Source organism: Leuciscus leuciscus (assembly GCF_965113295.1).
Source record: "Leuciscus leuciscus genome assembly, chromosome: 7".
In the NCBI taxonomy this organism is placed as follows: domain Eukaryota; kingdom Metazoa; phylum Chordata; class Actinopteri; order Cypriniformes; family Leuciscidae; genus Leuciscus; species Leuciscus leuciscus.
Window position 1 is genome coordinate 30665769 of NC_138731.1, and position 26035 is coordinate 30691803.

A 26035-nucleotide genomic window follows, 5' to 3' on the forward strand; every position below is an offset into this window, starting at 1 on the left:
GATCCAGGTAATGGATCTGAGCGGAGATCACATAATACTCAGCCTGGACTCTGAGAACACATCGCTCTCGCTTGATACTTTCACAGCTGTCCTTTGCAAAGGTCCGTTTCTCTAGTAGTTTTGTGTGTTTGTACATATCCATGAACATCAGCTGTTATCTATATATTTTAGGTTGTGTTTGTGCCTGTGTTGGCAGTTGCCCACAGTGTGCACACTTCTTTCTTCTGCAGATGCAGTTGCTATTGGACACAGAGGAGGTAGTGGTGGTGTTTAGGCAGCCGCCCCCGCTCCAGCCCCTGCCCCTGCCTCTGCTTCTGCCCCGCGGTGATGCGCTGACCTTGGCCACAGCACATAGATGCAGACCCGATTCAGTCCCTGCAGCCACACCAGCCAGAGCCCCCTCTTTCTGTGCAGGTGGACACACAAACACACACAGTGCCTCCTGAAGAGCCCTTGCCCCCGAGCATGCACAGGTCATGTGCTTCTGAACTCCACACTGATGAACATTTACTGGAATAATACACTAGTTAGCTAGAAAAAGACTGCCTGGTTAAGCACAGACTTCACCAAAGAACATTTAATGTGCCTTCATAGTTAAAGAAAGAAAATAAAAAATTGACCCCAACAAGTCCCTGATCCTGTTTTTACAGTCATTCTATGGTTTGTGGTCCTTTCTTGGCTTGATGTGGTCAAATTGGTGGAAATTTCACTGTAAACCTTCCGTAATATTTGAAAGAACTGAATTTCTAGATTTTAATAAACAATATCATATCTAAAAAAATCTAAAATGTACGTCGTTAAGGAAGATAAGCTCTGGACTTTTTTACTCAATATGGATTTATCTAACAGCCTATCACACACCAGGAATAAACGCGACAACAGCCATTCAGTGCATGTCGCAAATAAGTGATTTCTGCGTGTCACTGTGTGAATGAACGGCGTGGTTTCGTCTGATACACAATCTCACACAAATGTGAGTGTTTGTGTGAATGTTGTTCATACGTGTTTTAAATACAGTTCTGTTGTGCAGCATCTAATTTGACAACAGATAAAATTTTTTAAAAACTATGTTTTGTTGTAAATTGTTATATTTTCATTTGATTACATTTTAAAAGATTGTTTAAAGTAAATCATAAAACATCAGAATGCCCCCCCCCCCCCTCCCAATTAAAAGGTAACTATTCTGTGGAGTTTAATTGTGAACAAACAAGTTTACATGTTTACATTCATTCTCAAGGTAAATGAATGTTTAATGGTAAATTAATTTCGTGATAAATATTGATATCGTTTGATATGGAAAAAAATATTGTGATCATATTTTTGCCCATATCGTCCAGCCTTAATGCTAGGGTGTTGTGAGCGGTTGCCAGGCCATTGCTGGACCAAGTAAAAAAAAAAAAGCTACAGATCTCTTTTCTTGTCCCCAGATACAGTATATCTTAGCTCCCTCTTTCAGTGTAAGTATGTGGGATTTTTCACTTGGATTATCCTCCGACAGGCTAAAACTGAGAATCCAATCACTTTGAAAAAGTAACTTCACACCCATAATTTGAAGTATAGTTTACGTTCATGTAATTTGCTGTAAAGCCCAGAACCCAAAAAATTTGCAATAAAAAGTGAATATTAATAAATATTTCAAAATCATGGCAAATGTATGAAAATGTTTTTGTGTTATAGATCCTAAAAAGAGTAGTATTTAAAGATTTGAGACTAATCGTGTTGAATTAGCATGCCAGTGAGGAAACATGAGCTTTCTGCCCAGAACCGTAGCATGCTGTTCATCACACTTAAGAGATCAGAGCCCATACAAGTGAAGTGACCAGACAGTATGGAGGAACACCCTGTTATAAAAAACCTGTCTTTCTCAGATCTTCTGGCTTGATTGGAGCTGTGAACCTCTGAGCATGACCTCATCGACAAAAGTTCCCATATTGTTTTAATAACAGAAGCAGGTCAAATTCATTCTATTGTGTTTAACAGAAGCAACTTATTCTGAATTAATTACAGCTTATGTCTCACATCTAACAGATGATGGACCTTGCATTAAAAATATAATTTTGCCAGTTAGTTCTCACATGATTCATTTTGGAATTAATTTATTTTTATGAATTAGATCCTTATGTGAAAAAATATAAATGTACTATGGTGATACCATACTGTGATTGTGTCAGATGGCAATAACATGGTACTGTAAAACTTTCATTTTTTCATATACCATTTATTTACATGCAGTACTATAGTATAACCATGTTACAAAAAGCATGAAGATACCATGCTACTGGATTCAGAATCTAAAACTTTAAAACTGAGAAAGAGTTTTGTCAAACGTACATCATTGGTGTTTGATTTTATTAAAATTCAAAGAATATAATCCCCTAATTTTATAATCCCCAAAGAATATAATTTAATAATTAGCTGCTAAAGTTACTGTAGATGCTGAACCTACCTCTGTGTGATCTAATTTCTAATCAAGCTGTATTTCACTATTCACTTTGCATCTCTTTGCGAATGATTTCATTTTGAATTGAACAATAAATAGACTCTTAGTCAGTACGCAAAAACAAAAATATATTGTAGTGACAGTTCTCATTTACAGCAGTAAAGGATGTGCACATAATGTCATGATGTTTATATTCCAGTAAAATTTGACTGAAATGGTGTGAAGTAATTCCTTTTCTTGTTCTGCGCAGAACGCACAGGGCAGGCTCACAGACAGCGGCAAGTTACCCAGCGGGAGATGCATTTATTGCGCCGCGACGGGTCTCTCATGCAGCCGGGAAATCTGTGTGGCTAATGCGCCATCAACGCATTTCCCAGCTTCTGCACTCTGCCGTAGATCGCTAAGTACTTTGTTTATTGATGGCCCACCATTGCCCTCATCAAAAGCTTGTTCTTCGCACTGGGACATTTCGAAGTCACCTCATTGAGTATTTCTGCAGTCACATCTAAACATTAAAAGGTTGTTTGCTCTAGAATACAAAAAAAAAAAAGAGACAAAATCTCCCATGACATTTTTAAACCTTTTTTCTATTGTGCAGAAGACAAAAGGAGATGTTTAGCATTTGGACCAGAGACAGTGTGGTCACCATTCGCTTTCATTGTATAGAATAAAGCAGCTTGGATAGTCTGCTAAGCATCATCTTTTGTGTTACATCCAAGAGAGAAAGTCATACAGGTTTGAACAGCATGAGAGAGAATAACTTGACATACTATCCCTGAAATGGACCTTGTAGAAATGTCTTTTTTAATGGTGAAATAGATTAGGATTGTTGGAGGGATGACAGTCACGGTTTTACTTTGAACAGTGCTGGTGGAACAGAAATCTTTGGTAGCATGTAATTTATGGTTGATGTGTAAATGTGTATATATTGGCCTACATGGGCTTGGTTAATCTTATCACCTTACAACAACTGTTTGCCTGCTGTGCAGTTAACCATGGTAAACACGGACATTGTAGCCCACCTAATCGCCTTGGGTCCTCTCTGTGCCACAACTGTAATCAAGGGTGTTCACTCTTTTTCTATCTATCTTTCTTTCTCTCTCTCCGCTTTGCAGGGGAGCTAAGATGGGGCCATGTTCCCTGGCAGAGTTCCATACACGGCTCACCCTCCCACTGGAACGCCTGATTTCAGTTCAGCCCTTTACAAGACATGCCAGGACCCTTTGTGTGCCAGGCTGGGCTGGGTGTGCGGGCAGAGCGGGACTGCTTCCTCGAGATGTCATTATTGCTGGGTAAATTGCCACTCTTGTCAGAGGCTGCAGCTGGGTGGCATAGCTTTTCATAAAGAAGCATCAGGGCTAATCAGCATTAAAAGCGTGAGCAGAGCGGTATTTCAATGCCCATTTTAGTCAGACACAAGGATAAAGGTCTTTGTTTTTTCTCGTGTAATTCACCGGGATGATCTTGTGTTGATATGTCTTATACTTATCTTGTAGTTCTTATGACGATATGGGTTGTCGTTTGCGGGAATCGATATTACATCATTCTTTTTAGATCTGAGAAATTTCATCTGCATGTCTCAAGTGCAAAAATCTATGATGTGATACACCTTGGTGTTTAAAATTAGTCTATTTAGGTAATGAATATACAGCTATGCCACTATACAGCTTTTCATTGTTAAAAGTCCCAAATTCAGGTTTCCATCACACACTGTTAAGAGATTTTTCTGAAAGAGATTAGGTAAAAGCTAACATGAGCAGAGTATTCTTCAAAGCACTATCAAACCCCATCAGCTTGTGTGTGTGTGGAACACAAAGTCTATCAGAGATGCAAATTAGCTCTTTTTCCTATACATTAATTAGGATTCCCAGAAGAGCGAATCTGCATCTTGAAAACCGTAGCTGCCTCTTCCATCACCGAGCCTTTGCAACATTCCCTTGTGCATGCTTTCATAAACAGAAATAAATGGCTTTTAGGATTGAATTGTAGTACAGAGATGCGTTCATAATCTAACGGAGAGCAATGTCTGGTGACTAATAGAAATGGAGCCAATTAAGAGCTGTGTGTGGCAGACGGTTTCTTACTAAAACATCTTGTAATACAGACATGAAATGTACTGCTTTATACGTTAAATGCATACAGAGAAGTAGCTTAATATTGTTAATAAATATTTTCAAATATTGGGATAAATGTGATAAATATTACACTAGGTCAAAATCTGATTTTCCACATAATTGCCAAAAAGAAAACTGCAAGTGAATATGCTAAATATGTAAGACTATAATACAGCATGACAGTTAAAAACTTTGAAAAAAAATAACAACAAAAACAATGTCAATACAATACTTATATTACTACTACTACTACTACTAATAATAATTATTACATCATATTTATGTAATAATTTAATAGATTATTGTTATTTACATATTAAATAATTTAATTGTTAATTTAATTACATTTTAAAAATAGTTCCATGTTTTCCACTGTTAAGCTCTTTTAATGGTCTGAATTTATATAAAGTAGGGTACTTTTTGTGAGAAAATATACCCCCTCCCCCTCTCCCCCCTCCCCCTCTCCCCCCTCTCCCCCCTCTCCCCCCTCTCCCCCCTCTTCCCCTCTCCCCCTCTCCCTCTCTCTATCGACACGAACAAGATGATGAAGAGGAAAGTCTCTTTAATTAATCCACAGTCACAAATCCAAAACAGAGCGAGAGCTACTCACACACGTAACGTAGACAATACCCGACAATGAACACAAACAGACCTGAACTTAAGTACACGTGATAACGAGGTAGATAATGAGTGCACAACTGAACATAATGAGTGACCAAGACAGCAAACGACTAACTCAGGCAGAAGGTAGTGAAACACAAAAAGTCCAAACTAACAGAACCGTGACTCTCTCTCTCTCTCTCTCTTTCTCTCTCTCTCTCTCTCTCTCTCTCTCTCTCTCTCTCTCTCTCTCTCTCTCTCTCTCTCTCTCTCTCTCTCTCTCTCTCTCTTCCCCTTTAAACGGGGAGGTACTCTAGTGTTTCTCCGCTGCCTGTGCTCAGAGACATGTCGGAAACCTCCCACGAGGGGCCCCGTGTAATTCGATGCATGCTGTTAAAGCTTAGAGTATATTGTCTTCTCTTGCTTATGAAGCCTCCACCCACCGGCCCACCCTACATTTAGCGGATCATGTGACCGTGGTAAGTCATTTGCAAGTACAACAGTTCTCTGTGAGCTCCCATTCATTTCCTGAGAACTGCCCTGAGCAGCTGAGAGGAGCAGAGAGGGGAGGGAGTCACACACAGTGAGAGAGAGAGAGAGAGAGAGTGAGAGAGTGAGAGACAGACAGACAGAGAGGACTGTATAAGGAAGACAGTTTCTGTCGCTCTGCAGCTCCTGGTCAGGTCTGTGTATGTTTTATTCTCTTTCGCTTTTTCTCACTGTTTTTTTTTCTCTTCTTCTTTGAATACTTCTGTCTCGCTTGTTTGTCTGTGCTCCGTGCATCTCGTTCAGCTGTCACTGTAGAGTTACGCAAAAAAATGACAAGTCTGATGCTGTCCAGCCTTCTAAAATAATCGTACAATGCAGGTGGTCAAAAACATGATTAAAAAAAGCATGATGTCATTTTTTTCCCCCTGTGTTGTCCACTGAGTTTGAAATATGTAGTGCAATGCACAATATAAATGTACTGTAAAGTGGTTTGAAGTGTCTCAGTTTCTCTGGTTCATTAGGTGTGTGTGTATTTTGGAGAAGGTTTAGTTAAAGTTAAAGACAAAGTGGTTTTCTGGGTTAAATATTGACACACTGTCAGAGCAGTGTATGCAAGGAAAGTGAGCCGGAGGTTTCTGAGCAGCCACTGTTCCACTCTCAAAAAAGTTTCATCCCCCCGTTCGGCATGAAAGCATGAGCGTAAGTGAGTGCGAGCGCGTATGAGTGCGTTTGCCGATGGCACGTGTATCTCTGAAGCGATGACAGGCTTCCCGGTGAGTGGAGTTACCGTGGTGACAAACTGGGGTAGGAATCAGAGACTCAAGTGGTGGAGGAAGGACAGCGAGGGGGCGGGAGGCAAGCGTTCGTATGTGTGTGCCGGGGTGTTGCATGGGTGGTGTCGCGGATGTCATCTGCTCCTCAAGGAACAGTCATTGGTATTGATGGCTGGCTGTCAGTGGCGGGCTCCTGGTCTGTGGGCTGGCCCGTGGCTGTTCTTTTCAATTACGCCAGACCTCCGCAACTGACAGCGAAGGCATTTGTTCACGGAGAGAGTGGTGCGGAGGTCGATGTGCATTTGTGTGTGTGTAATTTTGTGTGGAGGTTGGATTCCTTATGTGTGTGTGTGTACTTTGGTACTGTGTCCTGATCTGTGTGACTCTTCACAGTGCTAATGTTGGTCACTCAGCCTTAAACTGTGAGGCAGCCACTGCTGCTTAAGGCTATTCTGCCAGAGAGATGAGGTTATTTAATGCTTTTCTGGTTAAGACCCTTGATTCAGGACACACTGAGTATATGTGTGTGTATTGCCCAAAACACTAGTAAACTATACTATTGCTGCTGATACTATAGGTCATGTTGACCAAAATTTTTATTTAATGGCACTCAGTAACGAACCATTATTGTTGTTGTTATTGTATATATTGCTAAATTATTTTGGTTAAAGGTTTGAATAATGCCTCAAATTGCTCATGAGAGTCCTAAGTGATCCAATTTACGTTTTTTACCTGGCAGACCATAAAATGGGTGGGGGAAAAATCTCTTAGATTTACATTGAAAGAGGGATCTTTGAAGGAGCGTTTCTTTGAGGTGGCCTCTCATGTCTTGGGTCAGTAAGTAACCACCTAGCAACCACACAGAACACCTTAGCAACTGCATAGCAACATACTACAAACCACTCAGAACATCCTTAGCAACCGCAACCAAAGCCCTGGCAACCACCCAGAATACCCTAGCATTGTGGCAGTCAGTTTTGCACAGCAGGGAGCTCTTACATTCTTTAGAGAATCAAATGGATCAGTTTTTTATTTTAGCATGTCTATGTTGGTGTTCAAATCTACATTTATTGATAACTGTTCATGTTTCAAACGTATTCTATTACTAATATATATATATATATATATATATATATATATAGGGTCACAGTTTCGATACGGTTCAGTATGTGCTATGTTCAGGGAAAAAGGGTCTACTGTCAAATAAAAATAAAGAACAACAAATACAATAGAGCAAAGATACAAATAAAATAAACAGTGCTTTTCAGGTTTTTCACATATAATATTAGTTTCTAGTTATAGAAATTGAATAAGTAATCAAAAGTAAAACAAAATTGCATATAATCTTCACTGTATAAATTAAATAAAGATTAATCATTATTAAAGTTACACAAGATATTTGGTCATTTTTTTGTATTTTGTAGTTTGATTAACATTAAAACCACAGACAGCAGGAATATTAGGCTGCTGTCACTTCAAGACATAATTCACAGATCCAGTACACTGATACTGAACACATGCGTTGTCTTTCTCGACTGTTTACGTTCACTTCACTGTGTTTACGACATTCGTATGTCACGTTCACAGACATAATACTATGTTTGCTAGGATACTTATACCAAGACGGGCATGTTGACAATTTCTGTGTGAATTTGTCCGTTCAAGCGCAAGACTCGAAAGAGAACTCAATATTTGCGTGCTGTCTGAGACGCGGCTCTCTGTGTGCGCGCTATATATGTGTAAAGCATGTTGGACACTTTCTGATAAAAAATCCAATCTTTAATTTGATTCATTTGATTCAAGTTTAATTGTTTGACTCTATGGTCCCTGTCAAAAGTGTATTGGAGGATTTTATCGGTGGTTTCGAGATAGCAATCAGCCAGATAGAGGGCTCAATAATGGGACCCAATAATCACAGGACAGCGTATCTGCTTATCACCTCAGCTTTACGTTGCGATGGAGGATTCCATTAAAACGGTCTCTCCAGCCACACAAGTGGGCCCTGATGGCCATGTGGATTGAGAATTAAAAGGTTAGCACCCTTCTGCTCGAAGGAGCTTCACACAGGTGGGCTGGGGATAGTGAATTATTGATGGAACTTGCCTGAGACTGGACACCTTGCTGAAGGGATTATATGGGAAATCCTCAAAAGACACCCCCAGAACACCCCACCCCAGAGGAAGTGGGCAGGGATTGAAAACCAAACCGGCCCCATCTGTACCAGGCTCAGCCCAGGGGACTCAGGAATGCCCCTGTGGTCTACATAGCTGTCGGCTCCAGCTGATCAAATGTTCAGCTTTGCCCCCAATCCCGCTTTAGTGACAAACATCTAAAGAGCACAGCACATTCAGAGCGGACATGTTGAGTTAATGTTGGGTTTGTCACCGGGCCTGTCCAATGACACAGAGAGCGTGTCGGTTTAATGATACCCTTCACTGCACTGATGGATCCAGGTGTGTGTTTTGTGTAGCCAGACTAAACTCAGCGATTCTGTGGTGCATACTACGAAATAGTATGAAAAATAATTTGTCATTCCTTATTGGATCATGACATACAATATGTGTCTGCGGTAAGGCTGGCTTCATGCATGTCTGTGAGTAAACTGAAGCATGTGACAGAAACAGAGTGTGTCCTTCAATAGAGTAATGACTCATAAATGTTTGCCAACTCAGAAAGTAATGTCATGATTGTTTGGTAATACAAGAGGGATGTGGATGCCACTACTCACTCACTTTCTATTTGTTTATTTACAGATTATTTATTTATAATTCATTCATTAATTATTTCAGAAAACAGCTTCAGTCCATTTTTCATTTTAAATGTTACGATCATACATTGATTTATTATTTATTTATTTCATGAACAATTTTGGGCCGTTTTCCATTTGCGCTAAGAAAAGGGACAATCTGAGATTATCATTAATATTATTTATCCATTTCATTTACAATTTCAGGCCGTTTTCCATTTGATATGTTTCTGAAAAAAGGGATGGCCTGAGGTAGATTTATTTATTTATTTAACAATTTCAGGCCATTTTCTATTTGATGTATGTTTCTACAGTAAGTAAGAGGGCGATCTGAGATTATCATGATCCATTCTTCAACGTCTGTGAACACGTTCATACAAAAACTAACTAAGAGAAGAGTAGGTGAAAGAAGGAATTGTGGGTAACTACGTGGATCTTATGATCTCTCTCTTCCTCCTCATTTCAACATTTCGCTAAGCTGACAAAATGTTCTAGTGTGTCCTCTGGTGTGTTCAACCCTTGACCCTCTTGTCCAGCCCTGGTTTGTTTACTGAAGCTGTGTGTGGTGAGGGGGAGGGATGATTGTTGAACACTCTGGCATAGAAAGCAAGACGTGGAATTCTACATCTACTTCAAGTACACATATTATCAATGACACATGTCACTATTCAGTATCAATAACTCTGGATATACCCTACACTCTTTATTTATGTCATGTATTCAGAGTGGTCTTTGTGGCATGAATATCTGTACTGATGTTTACATATGCCTCCCTTCAGTTATTAGACATGGTATGGCTCTTCATGACAGTAAGAGAAATCGAAGACGACTAAACCTGCGCTGTACACTATCTATGTGCTGTTCTCTGCCTGTCGTCATGACAACACCGTTAGCGCACCTATCTGCCGTCCCTTAACCTAAGATGACTTTTGGGAACTTAATGGAAAGAAATTGAATCAATATAATCCCTGCAACAATACATCCAGGATTTGTTGTGATTTTTAATTTTTTTTAATTGCTCAGTCAGGGGACTCAGAAACCATCAGTAGGACATTCTGAGATATGCATGAACTTTGTTAGCAGTTTTAGGTCCAGCGATCGGGGGGTTGAGAAATTATGCAAACAACATATGGAGTCAATTACGATCCAAAGGCAAAGCACAGCATGCATGGCTCAGCTTTGAGAGACTGGAACGTGAGTCTATGTCATATAGTATAACTTCCCTCCGGCGACTAGCTCAGACTCGTACCTGGCACTTAATGTTGGATATAAGCAGAAAACGTGGAAAAGTAAACTGAAAAGCAGACGCTGCATGTGAAGCATAAATAGAAATCCAGCTGCTTATTCTATTAAGTGAGGCAATGGGTGCCGGAATGGGTATTTTATTTTATTTTACACTCTAACGAAATGTTCAATCTAAGATTATCCTGAGTATTTATTTATTTGTTTTTTAAATGAATTCATTATTTTATTTATTTATTTCAAGATAAGTTTCTGGCCATTTTTCATTTGAAATATGCTCTAAAAAAAATTCTATCTGAGATCATCACAATCATAATTTTTTAATCTATTAATGCCATGAACAACTTCAGGACTTTTTCCATTTGATATATGTTAGGTTACAGCCTAAGATTATTACAGTCATAAATATTTATTTCTTTATATTTTTATTATATACGCATACATATTTATCTATATATTTATTTGTCACAAACTATTTTTATTTATTTATTTATCTGGATATGCTCAGACTGGGACCTAAATCTGGATATTAGCAGAAAACGTGGAAAAGTAAACTGAAAAGCAGATACTACATGTGAAGCATGAATATAAACCCAGCTGTTTATTCTATTAAATGAGGCTATGGGTGCCTGAATGGGTCAAATTTCAGGACAAAAACACCCTCATGAGGACTTCCTGTTTTATTTAATGTTCGAGTGAGTTGAACTCTTTTTGCTCTGTAGTTGTTATTTTACTTAATGTGGCAAGAGTGCCGGTTATAGATTTGCAGAAAAAAAATCGAGAGTGCAAGCGACTGTGTGCTGTGCTTCGTGCATGTTGTGATAGTGTGTTTTCTTGTTTGGCACAAATGCCATTGCTCAATCAGAGATCGTGTGTAGGAGGTTCTACAAGAGGATGTGAGCTGTGTAAATATGCACGTTCTGAAACTGTGAATCTGGGTGAATCTGAAATTGTGAATCTGGGAGATTATTATGTAGGTCCATCCTGTTCCCATTTAACCTACCAAAATTCTGCTGGAGTTTAGTTAGCAAACTAGTAGCAGGTAAGTTTGCGTTTGTGCATTGATACCTGGTCTTGTTTATCTATAAATGTATGTATTTATGTGTGTAGGGGGAGGGGGCTGGTTTGCAAGGCATTGAAAAGCTACAGAGAGGCGTCTTAAAGAACCTCTTCACCATTAAGGCTGGAGGATGCAGCCAGCCCCCCCGAGACATGAGGAGTGGGTTATTGTACTGATGATAATACACTCCACCACCTCCACCCACAGACCTCCAACCCTCCTCCCATCTACCTCCGCAAACACTTAACAGACTCAATACGTTGTATAACCTGCACTGCTATACATAGTACGACTGCACTTATTTCCACATGATGTATGGTGAACAGTAGAATGACATGCTATGAATGAAAGGCCTGTAGCTGATCTCCTTATATAGCATTGATGATAGTTGTGTAACTGCAAGTGGCATTCAAGTGCACATTTCAATTGCTATTATTTACAGAAAATCACCAGTCCTGATACAAAAGCATGTGGTATAACTAGACCTCATTTTCTGGAGAGAATGCGAGTGCTACTAACCTGTGCTAAGCTAACGACTTTGATGCTAAGGTGTTGCCAGGGCATTTGCTATACAGTTGCTGAGTGTTTTTTAAAGCTCACTGCTATTTGGTTCCTATGATGTTTTGGGTAATTGCTTACTAGGTTCAGAACCAACCCTTAATGTGAACAGTACTAGTACTGCAAATTGTCATATTAATTTAGTTAAATAATTGATGTTGGCTGGTCAAACAGACCACTTTCCTAAATTCATATGGTTAATGCGTATTATTATTATTGTTGTTATTATAAATACACTACAGTTCAAAAGTTTGAGGCCAGTAAGATTTTTTTAAAAGATATTAATACGTTTATTCAGCAAGGATGCATTAAATAGTTCAAAAGTGATGGTAAAGATATTTGTTACAAAAGATTACGATTTTAAATAAATGCTGTTCTTTTGAGCTTTCTATTCATCAAAGTATCCTGAAAAATGTATCACTATCTCCACAAAATATTACAGTACAACTTTTTTCAACATTGGTGATAAGAAATGTTATTGAGCAGCAAATCAGCATATTAGAATGATTTCTGAAGGATCATGTGACACTGAAGACTGGAATAATGATGCTGAAAATTCAGCTTTGCCATCACTGGAATAAATAACAATTAAAATAATAATTATATATATATATATATATATTTTACATTGTAATAGTATTTCACAATATTTCTGTATTTTTGGTCAAATTAAAGCAGCCTTGGTGAGCATAAGAGACTTCTTTCATAAACATGAACTTTACTGAACTAAAAAACTTTTGAACAGTAGTGTATATAATTTGAATGTAAATTTTACAAGCATATGCATTAAACATACGAGTTTAGATGAGTGAGTCACACTTTACTGCTGTAAGTATAAAGGTGGATATTTGCCCTAAGCGTCTGACAGTGCACAGCTCGAGTGTGAAACAGTATTGTTGTTTGCTCATCTGTGTGTGATGTTTTCTTTGGATGGAACTTCTACCTTTCCAGCAAACAGAGCCACCCTGCAGTCCACAGCTGGTACGAACACATATGGCCCTTAAAAGTTAGCTTTGGACACCTTTAAATGGATTTACTTGAATGCTGGGGACAGCTGTGAGCGTCTTCTTAGCAGGCGTAGGATTTGAGAGGAGGGGCAATCTTCTTAACTGTCAATCACATCACAAGCAGTTGTGGTTGGATGACAAAGGGATGTGCGTTTCTAATGGGGATTTTTTTTTTTTTTTATGCATTTAAGTAATAGCCAGATAATAACTTTGCTTTCCCAAATAGGACTGTTGTACTAGAGCTTATAATTGTACCGGTCAAAAAGTCACACTCTGAGAACTTCACACTTTTTTTTTTTTTTTTTACAGCAGTGACATTGCTGACACTGTCAATGTATTGGTCACATGTCAGTGACAAGACTGATTACAATGGGCTGGGTTCATTAAAAGTGGATTAATGGCATGTGAATCAATGTGACATTACCACTACATGACTACTCGTTAGTCATAATGACTTGCCGAAAGAAAAACACAGAGGTTCGATTTTTTTTTTCCACTTCTGTGATTACAGTGCAGCATGCTGTAACACAGGCAGTACTCGCTTTCTGTGGACAGACCATTGTCCAATACCATAACATACAGAGTGTGTAATTTCTTTCTTACTTTCTTTTTTAAATAATAGGAAATTTTAGACTAGACCAGAATAAAATCTTTACCTTTATAACTCAAATTCATTAAGGCTGTTAACTGTCTGTCAAACTGCTATTATATTGCAATTCAGTATAGGAACTAACGCCCTGTAATGCATTATTTTGGATGTGCGCTGACATCATTGTCCACAAGCTTTAGTTTGAAGGGTGCAAATGTGCTGCAGAATAATAGTCTTTACCGGTGTTACAAGTGTGCGTTGATGGTGTTTTAGTATTAATACTTTTTGTATTAATTATATCCTATTTCAGTATTTATCAATATTTTGAATGAGCTTTTTATTTGTATATTTTCGGTTTGTTTGTTTGAAAAAATGTTAGTATTAGTTTTTAGTTCATTAGTTAGTTTATTAGTTATTAGTTTATTCGTTTAAACTAAATTTATATTTACCTTTCTATTTAGCTTAAATTTTTATTTCAGTTTTAGTCATTTTAGTGCTTCAATTTAAACCTATTTCAGGTTTAAAAAATGTATCATTATAAATTTTGTATTTATAATGTTTAAAACAGATATATGTAACTACATTGCTTAGCATAAGGATTATTATTTGTTGTCAATACGTTTTTTAAGGTTTGTTGCTGTGTGTTTATTTTATTAAATTTTGCCGGCTATATGTAGTAACCATTTGATCAAAATAAAAAAGTCCCTTGAATCCATTGGGTTACTTACAATGTTTTTAGAACATAGCTCTGCATTATGTCTAACAACGCCCCTTAGCTGCTCTAAAATACGGCTTCTTGAAGCTTATTCCTCTATTACGTTTTTTAAGTTCAAGTTCTTCATCTAATATTTGTATTTTGTTTTATTTGAGCTTTATTTCAGTTGCTAAAAATGATTTTTAACAGTTTTTGTTTAAGTCAACAATACTTCTACTACTAAACTAGAAAGGCCCCCGGTTTTCATTTCAGAAATCTGGTCACTTTACAGTACACCAACTGCAGACTTCTGACGTGACACATTCTGAGAAGGAGAGAAAGAAAGCGGGAGCTGTGAGGCATTGCTGGTCAGAGGCAGTTCATTAGCTTTCTTTTCCGAATTGGAGGTGAGGTTGGGTTTCCAGTTCCTGTGCAAACTGAGGGCTTGGAGGGAGAAAATATGGAGTAGGAGCAGCTAATCAGCACATGCACATTCCTTATTGATCCAGCACAGATCATCATCAGCATTTAAGTCCACCTCTCCCCAGCTAAATCCCTCTGCGGTGACCACTCCGCCCATTCCATACCTCTTGGAGCAATTGAGGTTTTTGTGTCAGGTCTATTTTAAAGCATGGACCACTGAGACCACAGCACTTTAACTAAAGGGGGAAGGGAAGAGGTGTGCTAGCAGTGGCCAGGGTCTTGTGCAGCCTACAATTTCAGATTATAAGTAGCGTGTATGTAACAGCAGATTTCTTTGTATTTAATGTCAGGTCTATGCAATATAGCAAAAAGCAAAAAAATACAAATAAATCTCATTATTTAAAAATTTTAATATATTGTTAGAAAATCTTGTTAAAGTAATCATATGCATGTTTTCCACATTCGCATTTCCACAAATTGTATTTTGTTAAAATAAAATAATTTTATTCCAAATCTTAAAATCGTTTTATTTTATATTATTTTAAAACTTGCTGTTGCATAATTTTGTCGCCAGCAAAATCATTGCAAATTTATTGTAAATATTCAATATATCGCCCAGCCCTATTTCTTTTTTACGCTACTGTTAAAACAGTATGACACTGCAGTGAGATGGACATACAGTAGAGACAACAGTATACATTATGTGTGAGAACTAGGGTGAATTGGAAATTCATGAGAAATGTTTCAGAGGTCATAGAACGATTTGGCTGAAGAACCACAGCTCATGAAGCCAGACATGTTTACTAGAACCTGCAAAACCACATGAAAAACAACAACAACAAAAAACCCCAAACAATGCCTTTGCTTTAGCTGTGAAGACGCCTCTTTGCTGAGTTGAAAGCCCATCACTCTGCATCCTGATACTTCAAACTAAATAGCTAAGCTGTGACTAAATGTCCCATGGGTGCGTTTAGCGAAACTAATCCCTTTAATTCTGTTTTCATAAACTTTGACAGATTTTTCAGCTGAAAATGCTGATCAGGGCCAGCTGATCAGGATGCAAGTCAAGTCACCTTTATTTATATAGCACGTTTTACAATACAGATTGTTTCAAAGCAGCTTTACAGTGATAACAGGAAAATAATGCAACAAAGTTTATTTCTGCTGTACAGCCGAAAACAACATCATAGTCCATCTTAAGTAAGTTCAGTGATGGTTCGTTTTTGTTGTAAAAAAGTTATTAATTTAGTTCATTTATATATATATATAGCTGCTCTGAAGAAAACAGTGATGTCATCGTCCAGCTCAGTTCAGTTCTCAATTAATGGTGTCAATGTAGGCAGATCAATAATATTTTTGAATATTAAGATATCGTCAGATATCGTTCTGTGTAAGTAACTGTGTAGGTGATGCATAAAAAAAAATAAAAAAAACATAGTTAATTTAAAAATATTAGTATTAGTATTTTTCTTAGCATTACATTCTGCTGTATGGATTCCACTAAACATTAATTTGAGATGTTTTTATGTTTTAAAAAAAGCATGAGTGAAGAATGGACTCTGACCCCTCTTTTCTCCTTTACTCTCTTTTACACAACTCATGACCTCTCACCCCCATAGCACTGACCAATCAGTAAAATAAACCTGGCTGATACTTTATCTCGTAATATTATAGGAAAGGATTTGAGAATAATAGTTTTATGCATGCGTTTTAAATCATACCGGAAGTTTTTATACCAGATTTCATCTCTTTTCTAAATTTCAGAGGAAATTAATGGCTTAATTAGGCATGATTTTTCTTGCTCCATTAGGAAACGTACAACCGTACCAAAGTTTGACTGTGTGCAGCTTTTTATATGCGAGTAGTGCGGACTAGGGCCGTATCTCATGGACTAAGCTGTCTTATCCTCATTGAATCACTGACACAGGATCTCCCTGGGCAGAAATAGCCAGAGCCCAAGGGCATTTTGCTGGACTACGGGTGCTTCCGTCAGCCTGTGTTTTGGAAAGTTGGCGTAGTGTTTACAAGAGCCTCAGCGTTCTATTAAAGGTCTCTCACTTCCTATCAGGTGTGTGAGGCCTAGTGATGGGGGTAGAAGGATAAAATTGATGTACAGTACAGGAGTCTTTTTACAGCTGCCATCTTGGACGGGTCCCAGCATTTGACTCTGCTGATGGTGTTTAGGGCTTGCATGTTTTTCCCTCTTCTGAGTGAACTTTCATCTTGATTGCATTGACATGGCTCTAAATCTGGCATTCGAGAGTAGCGCATTCCCTTGTGACCTCATTTTTTGTTCAGAGGAGTTTATCTGGTCATGTCTTTCAGCACTCCTTCTGTTCGTCTCTGAGTCAGAGTACATTTGTCACAATCAGAAAAATAAAGAGAGCTACAAGACAGCAAATCTGCTTGGTTGGGGGCCCGAGTGAATGACAGGCATTGTTGTGTGGCTGTTTTTAGACAGAGGAAAATGGCAAAGTGGGCTCCCTGAGGTGAAGCGCTACCGTCTGGATGCGCGGGGAGGAGAACACGCACTCAGATTACTTATCCACAAACTCAGCTGGTACTGAAGCAGCACATCTCTCTAGAGCTCGAATCAAAAAAGGTCCCAATAGCGGCCAAAGTCTTAGGGCACAGACTTGCCTGCCAAGGAAAATGCGCCTTATGAAATGGAAAGTCTGAAGTCATTCACAGTATGCCAGAAAAGATTAACCAAAAAAAATATAGTCCACTCCAAAGGATGGGGAACATTGGGGTTAGAATCCACGATATCTACCAGGAAGAGATATGGATGTGGGTGTGATTGTATTATGTTTTCTGAAATTCATTCGCTGTTCAGTTTGTGTAAGGGCAGAAGTCAAGAAGTAAATTCCTCTTTAAATGTAGTACATACTCTGACACTACCTGAGATGACCTTGATGTTGCACCAGTGAAAGTTTTTTTTTTTTTGGTAAGTTTATTTGGTAGTCAGATGGTAGTGCTATGGTACTTTGTTATTTCCAAAACAGTTACTTATTTATTTATTATCAGTTTATGAAAGCAGATGTTGGTTAATACACCAAAAAAATCTCATGACTGATACCTATGTGCGAAGAAAAAAATCATTATACTGAAACCGAGCTTTCCACTAAATACCATCACATCTCCCCCTGCCCCTCGAGGTTGAAGTTACTGTGTCCAGCATGATAGTAAATGGAAAGGCAGTATTTAGCCTGCAAGTTCTCTGCTGGTAATGACAGAGTGCTGACTCGTCATATTTGCTGCTTATAGGGGCTCCAAAGTGGGAAGTGAGCTTGAGCCGAGCTCTGTCTTGCAGACATTGTCTGGCAGTGGCGAGAGGAAGCCTGATTCTCATTGCATCATATGAACTTGTTGAATTTTTGACTTTTGTGGTTACAGGATTTTTATTCGGTAGATCAGCAGGAACTTTACTTCATAAAATGCATAAATGTAGATGTAAAAAAGTTTGAGTTTGGGCTGGAACTATCTCTTTACAGACAGTCACTTTTTGGTTCAGAAATTGCACACTTCACCTTTAATATTTCAAGAGTGTTAGTTTTTTGCAAATCAAAAGCCAAGGTAATCTATTTACAAGAGCTCAGCGGGAAGCAGCTCTCAATAGCTCTTCTTCTCAGTGTGGAGTCTGATGTTACATAAAATGCTGTTCTTTTGCTCTGGTTGAGTCTGAGAGGCTCTCTTGGCATGTTTGAGTTCAGTGTTCTTGTCTGGTTCTTGGCTGGGCTCCAGTGCTTAAATCTCTACCTCCCTCCTCAATCACCTCCTCCTCCTCCTCCTCCTCTCTTCCCCATCTGCATTTCCCCCTTCGGCCCATGGCAGCAGGACCAGCCTCTGTGCCACAGATGACTGTAGTTGCTCTGGGCTCTCGACATGGGAACAAAGCATTGGCAGGACCAAGGGAACCCGTCTGTTAGTGTGCTACTCCTCCAGTGCAGATATGAATTCAGATATGAAACGCCTCCAAGCAGTAGCATGATCATCCTGCTCCTTTCTTTCTGCTCATGTTCCAAATTTTCTCTTGTTATTTATTTTGAAATTTCTTGGTGTTTTGGAATATTTTATACTAGGATGTATTGCTGCTATGGAGATTTTTTCATGGATGTTTAATACATATACACAAGTTTAAGATGAAGTACTAAGATTACTGAAATAAACTGAAATAAATAAATAGAATATATAGAAATAAAAAACACTTTTATAAATTTGTAAAGGACTTCCCGATGTCTGCATTAAAGACACTGTTTATTGAAGAATTTTCAGGCCAGTGCTGCTTCGTCAGAATCGTCACAAAGGTTTATCATATGCATGTGTTTTTAAGTCTAGTATATTTAAACATTCAAGTAATTTTTAGCTATTCAAGCACAAGTAGATGTGAAAAAGAACACAATTCGGTATTTAAGAGAGGCTGCGAAAGAAGAAATTGAGTTCTCTTTTGCGTCTTGTTGTGCTTGAAATACACACAAAATTATGTTAATATACCTGTCTTGGTGAGTAATCCTTTGCGAAAGAAAACGCATGTTTAACAGTATATTGGATCCATGCATTAGCTCTTAAAGTGACAGGAGCCTATTACCTGCTGCTCTCTGTGTTCTTAATGTTAATCAAACAACAAAAGACAGAGAAAATCACTCACTGCTCTTGACTGAATACCTTTTGTAACTTAATCTACATTTAATTTATACACTGAAGACTATGCAGTGTTATTTTACTGCTGATCCTTTAATTTCTGTACATAAATACTACAGTTAGACCTACCTGAAAAACTTTCTATTTCATTTTCAATTTTGCACCGTCATTCATCTTGGTTCTATTGTATTTATTTGTGCTGTTGCTTTTAATTTGTTTATTTGTTCGTATTTATTACTGACTGTTCACTTGTCTTCAGTAATAACTAGTACTTTGTATTAGTTAGGCTAGTACTTTTTGCCTTGGCATCGAATTTGAAATCAAGAATTGTGAAATTTCACTGCTAGCCTATCTAAAATTGTGGTTGTCTTATTAGAATATAATGTTACATGGGTCACAACAATGAAAACAATATTTATTTATTTATGCAAATAAAATTTAAACCAGTGGCCCAACCAGTAAAAAAATCCTTAGCGTTGAGCCCTGCTTTTTCTAATGTAACTTAGTAATTAATCTTTAAAAACACTACTAATTTAGTTAAATGTAATCCTTAGCAAATCTTAAGATGAATACCCACTTTATATTATAATGTAATGATGCCTAAATTCACTTGACACTATTAGTTTTAGTTGCTTTATATTTTTATTTTCAACATTCAGACAAAAAAGTAGACAATTTAAATATCTGCCATAACACAAAAATGATTATCGAATTATCGGCATCGGCCAAAATTTAAATGTCAGTGCTTCCCTATTTTATACCCCTTGACAAATTGATAGGCTATTACTTTATAAATACCTCCAAACCACTTAAATAAAGGTTCCCACTATACACTGTAACGCCCCTCACATCAATGCCACACCAGGCTTGGCGAGGCAGAAAGTTATACAATGAGGTATGCAACCGGCTCCAGGGGGCAAGTTGAATACTCTTTAAATCATTGTGTAGCAAGGTCAGCGTGGGGTCCAGGAAGGTCAGGCTTTTCCACCCAGGCCTGTCACCTCATATTGATCCGCTCGTCATTCTTTGGGGTCTGCTCGCCAGTGCTTCGTCTGCACCCACGTCCATCGGGGAGTTCTGGAGCTACGGCTGGGCATGGGAGTGCCAGCCAATCCCCTCCCCTGGCTCCCCCATCCTCAGCCGGAATCAAATCCCAGGCGGGCCCCCTCCCTGTTGCCCCGTTTCCAGTTGAATTGCCCTCATTCTTCTCAGGGAGCCTCTCGGGGGACGGCTCCAGCCGTGCATGGCAATGAGATGCCTGAGCACTCAGTTACTGCACCTTCCATGCTCATAACGCTCACACCTGGGATCACCATTTCATTTCGGCGTCCCGGTGAAATGGAAAGGTGATCTTAATCTCTCTCGCTCGCTTGATTGCTCTCTTTCCATTTCTCCAGTTTTTTTAAAGGGATAGTTCACCCAAAAATGTAAATTCGGAAACGCATTACAATAAGGTCTTATTAGTTAGTTAATGCATTATCTTACAAATAGCAATACATCTGTTATATTATTCATTCATCTTTGTTAACATTACTTAATAAAACTGATTATTGTTAGTTCATGTCCATTAAATAATATTAGAATGCAACTTTTGATTTTAATTATGTATTAGTTGCTGTTGAAATTAACTTGAACTAAGATTAATAAATGCTTTAGAAGTATTTTCATTGCTAGTTTGTTAACTAGTCAACTAATGTTAATGAATTGAACCTTATTGTAAAGTGTTTTCGAAAATTCTATCACACATTTACTCATCCTCATGTTTTCCCAAACCTGACTTTCTTTCTTCTGTGGAACACAAAATATATATTTTTTAAAATGTATGGGTTTTTTTTTATACATAGAATAACATTTAACGGGGTTCACAGTTGTTTTGGATCCCATTGACTTTTATTGTATGATTAAAAAGAGTTGAAACATTCTTCAAACTATCTTCTTTTGTGTTGCGCAGAAGAAAGAAATGCAAATAGGACTCCTGCTCAGTGTGCTTGATCACATTGAATGCAGGTCAAGGCAAACAAACACACACCCATGGGTCTGTTTTGAAATTAAAACTAAACTTTACATGCTCAAGATGATTAATTATCCATAACAATATCATAACATACAAGTCCTAATGTGAAAATTCCTTTATAGGGTCTGCTAGGGTAATACACTGACAGTATACTAGACTAGATAAATCGCACAATCTGACCAAGAGCATTTATGCTGTTTGGAGAAGGCGGAGGAAGATGGATCTAGAATTAGTCATCATTACTCTTGCCTCTAGTATCACATTGCCACTGTTAAATACAGTTGGCGAAACACCATCCTCCATCACAACCTCTTGATTAAGTGTTAATCAATTGGAGCTAAGATAGACAAATTGTGCCTAAATGTTAACCTCATGGCGCTGTACTCAATTATGCTAATAATCTGTTCATTTGATGGTTAATGAAACAACTGAGACCTTGCTCTTGGTATTGATTTCCCATTTGGAGCTCTCTTAAGGGACAAGGTTAGTTAGGCAAGAGGTTGGCTCATTTATCTGATCTAATGATCAATGTCTCAGAGTGATATGCTTACACAATACACAAGAGTGTGATGACAGCTCCTTGGACACACACGCACAAAAAATAGCTGGCTGTTGAACAGCGAGTGCCCTGGTCAACTGTGAAATCTCGCATGTCAATCCAGAAGGACAATAACCCTCTGAGCTCCAACTTGAGTTGCCATGGCAACATTATCTCAGCCCACCACTACCTGGAGCCATTGGACATCCTGATCACAATATCAATCCAATGCACACAGATTAACTTGGAAGCACACTCAGTTACAATTCACAGAGCAATTATATTTTGCTTTTAACTCCATATGACTAAGACCTTTGTTTTTTAAAGCTAGAAAGCTTTTTAAATACAGTTCAACTGTGCTATTGCTAAAGACTAACATGCATGCTAGTGCTGATGTCTGAAATGAAATTACTGTTAAATTATGTTTTTTTATTTTTTTATTTAGCTACATAATTACAAGACAATATATTAAAGAATAACACTGCAAGATATTAATAAAAGCAGGGGAAATGGTAAACGCTTTTCTGGTAAATACTGTTAACATTTGAAATCTCCAAAACAAACATGCACCTATACCCAAATGGACCACACCCCTATCTTGATGCCTCCGCCCCCACATTCACGTACACACTTGGCACACACACTCACGTTTGTGTTGCTATGATAATTCAGGCCGAATGTCTAATTGTTATTTAGCTTACTGATCGTAACCCTTCTTTTAAAGTTATATTGAGATTTTCCTCTTTCATATTTTCTCTGCCATCTCTCTCTTTCTATAGTCGTTCTTCTAATGTCCGTCTTGTGCACCGAGCTCTCTCTCCGCCCCCATCATGAGTGGACACGCCCCTTACTGCTGATTGGCTACAAGTGTGTTTTGGTGCTCGGTCCGATACACTTTTCAACAGCGTTTTTCAAAAACCGCTTACAGATGTGCTGCGTAATATTTTAGTGGAAACAGTGATGCATTTTTTTTCAGTATATTTTAGCGAATAAAAAGTTCAAAAGAGTATTTATTTGAAATGGAAAATGTAACATTCAACGTTATATGTAACATTCAAAATGTCTTTACTCTCACTTTTAAACAACTTAATGAATCCTTTCTGAATAAAAGTATTAACAGTATTTCTATCAACAAAAAAAAGGAGAAAAATCTTACTGACCTCAAACCTTTGAATTTATATTTTTGTTTTTTTGTTTTTTACATTTGGTTATAGTTTGGTCAGTTAAAGTTTTTTATCACTTTGCATATTTTTTTGCGTAATTGTTTTAATTGTATTTGTAATGACTAAAATTAGTGAAGACTAAAATGCTTGAATATGATGACAAAATATTAACAAATCTTTTGTCAAAACACAATAGCTGTGTGAAAATGTACACTGGCTATTTATGCATAGCAATGTAGATTCATCCAGTGGACTGTAGTGTTGTCTCATCATTGAGCCCAAGTGCTGAGTCGAGATCTGGGCCTCATTTCCTGCTGCCCATGCCAAGACTGAAGTGTAATAGAGATGTTTAAAGCATATCTGCTTTGCTTGCATTCCATCATGTGCTGCTGCTAAAATAATAAGTGCACAGGTTACTTCAGGACAACTCCCTCTGAGCCACAATCGCATTGTTGTGATTGGCTCTTTTCTGAGGTTCCCTTTTGCTAAGAGTCGTAACAACTCTGAAAAGCCACACTGACCGTATTTACAACACTAGTGACAGACGTTCCTACGAGCCGCACACTTCAAAGTAAGTCATTTTGACAGGAAGAGATTTATGTTCACTCCTTTCAATCCTCAAGACAAGTCACCTGTCTGTTTGTGTGCAAACTCATCCCTTCCAAAAGGCGAAACCCAAACAAACACGAGGACACATGAATATTACATTTCCCAAGATGCCCATGTGTCTATTACTGTGCGTTTATGGTGTTAAACATGGTAAATTGAGTAGACGGGGAGAGAAACTGTCTCTGTGGGAGTTCTGGAGCCCATCATGCAGTGCTCTAAGAGCTATATTAACTTGTAATCAGATTCCACCAGTTCATTAAGGCTGTCTCCTCGTGCATCCCTTGGATGTTGAGGGAGGTGGCCACTTTTTTTTATTTGTGAAAGAGTCTGGTAGAGCAATGCCCACTGTAAAGCACAGAGCTGTAACAAGCCTGTAGTCTTTGTTCCGAGGCTCAGACGCCTGAGGGGAGTTTGCACAAAGACGTGGATTCTGTTAGAAAGTCTTGTCATTTGTGTGGATATACAAGAAGAGAAATGTCAGGAGACTGTGATAGCAGAGGCAGCCTTGGATGTGTGAATGCACTGTATGTAGCTATACGTATGTGTGTGTGTTGTACGAGTGAGTGCATGTGTTTGCTTGCACAGCTCTACCCTATAGACATGCAGAAGGTCGCCTAGGGGATGCCGAATGTTCTTTCCTATCTACAGGTCCCCCTTACACCTGGCATTAATGCATTTTCAGATCTCTGAAATTCGAAGATGGTCTGGAATGTTTTTTGCCCGTATTAAGGACATACATTATTCATTCAAGTATTTTAGGAATTGCTATCTGATTAACAGAGCTGTATATATGCTTTTTACCTGTATTGTTTACATAAATAAATAAATAAAATACACATTAAACTACTTGATGTAAACTAAAATGTAATGATGTTACTTTGCAAAGTTGTTGTTCAAGCAGTGGTTTCACAGTGTTAAAAAAGAACAACAGATAATGTGGTCTTGTGATTTGCTCAGCAATATCTGATTATTTATGAATTCGACTCATTTTGTCTTTTCAAAGAGAGTTAGCCTATACTTAGAGCTATGCTAAGCTATAAACATACTAAACTAAGCTCTTAGCTTGAAGGCTAACTAAAAACACAAAAAGGTAAATGTTTAATTGGACCATTTTTGCTTTAATAATACAATATGTGATATCTAACCAAATAAACAAAAAAACTAAAAGAAACATGAAAAATGTTAATTGATGTCTATTTTTGATTAAGCACCAAGAGTACTAAGTACATAGAGTACTCATAAAACGTATTCTTACAGTTGATGGAGTAGCTTTGGGATCCAAGGGGGATAGGATTCTGAAGGGAGATTTTGGATCTCTATAATGTTTAACAAAAAACTAAGGGCAAATCTGTATTTTTCCTCTCTAAGTTACTTATTGGTGTTTATTCACAAAAAAAGCTTACTTGATACTGTATTTATCCTGGATTCTCGCAGCTTTTTCTCAGATTTCTTACTACGCTACATTCTGTGTCGCTCACTCTTCACAGCTCTTTTAGTGTAAGATACCAGCCAAAATACAGGCCAGATGTGTTTGTTTACCCTCAGACATAAACCTGAACTGCTTACTGACTGCATACCGTCATGACATCATTGCCTGTTGCACTGTAGCCTGTGCTATTGTTTCGGAGCATGCTAGGTATGACGCAATCACTGAAAAGGTGAGAGGAGTCACACGCAGCTTTCTCATGCCTTTCTCTTTTTCTCTCTCTCTCGGCTCGCAGACGCCATCAATAACAGGATGTTAATGCTAGACGGAATGCCTGCAGTCCGAGTCAAAGCAGAACCTCTGGAATCTGAGAGAGGGGTAAGAGAACAGTTGTTTTTCATACAAGTTTTGTCCTGACCTCTTATCCATTCTCTTGTACCACCCTCCACTTCTTTCACCCCTCACACACCCACCCTCTCGCTGTGATACCCCTAATTACTCCCAGGCGTGTGTGTGTGTGTGTGTGTGTGTGTGTGTGTGTGTGTGTGTGTGTGTGTGTGTGTGTGTGTGTGGAGCAGCCCTGATGTGGAGAGCCACAGCTGAAACAGGAATGCTCCCAGGGCTTGCAGACAGGGCCACTGCAGCCAGGACAGCCATTTTGGCAGGGCACAAGCACAGATGCAGATACACTGCTGTGGAGAGTCGTTTTCTCTTTTGTGTCATTATTTCTTCATATGCTGCTTACCTAAGTGCACATATACTCTACATGATCGTCCAGGCACATCTATCAGAATACTGTTCGTCTATATCAGGGTTTTCAAACAAGCAAGAGGGTGCTAGGGGATCTGCGGAGCATTTCAATGAGAAAAAGTATTTTACATAATGTGTATTTTAGGGCTGTCAAAGTTA

At 38.3% G+C, this 26035-nt stretch overlaps 1 protein-coding gene across 3 annotated transcripts in view; it reads left to right on the forward strand.

Annotated features, from left to right (window-relative positions):
- The window catches only part of klf12b (Kruppel like factor 12b), an 87563-nt gene that overhangs the window by 33703 nt on the left and 27825 nt on the right, over positions 1–26035 (forward strand). The window contains exons 1-2 of one of the 3 annotated variants that reach the window (XM_082176566.1): positions 5497–5633; positions 25422–25504. In XM_082176566.1, coding sequence (XP_082032692.1) covers positions 25439–25504 — 66 coding nt within the window. In that variant the 5' untranslated portion in view covers positions 5497–5633; positions 25422–25438. Of the gene's footprint in view, positions 1–5496; positions 5634–5657; positions 5838–25421; positions 25505–26035 lie in introns of those variants that run through there. The other 2 variants (XM_082176565.1, XM_082176567.1) reach the window with 2 other exon arrangements.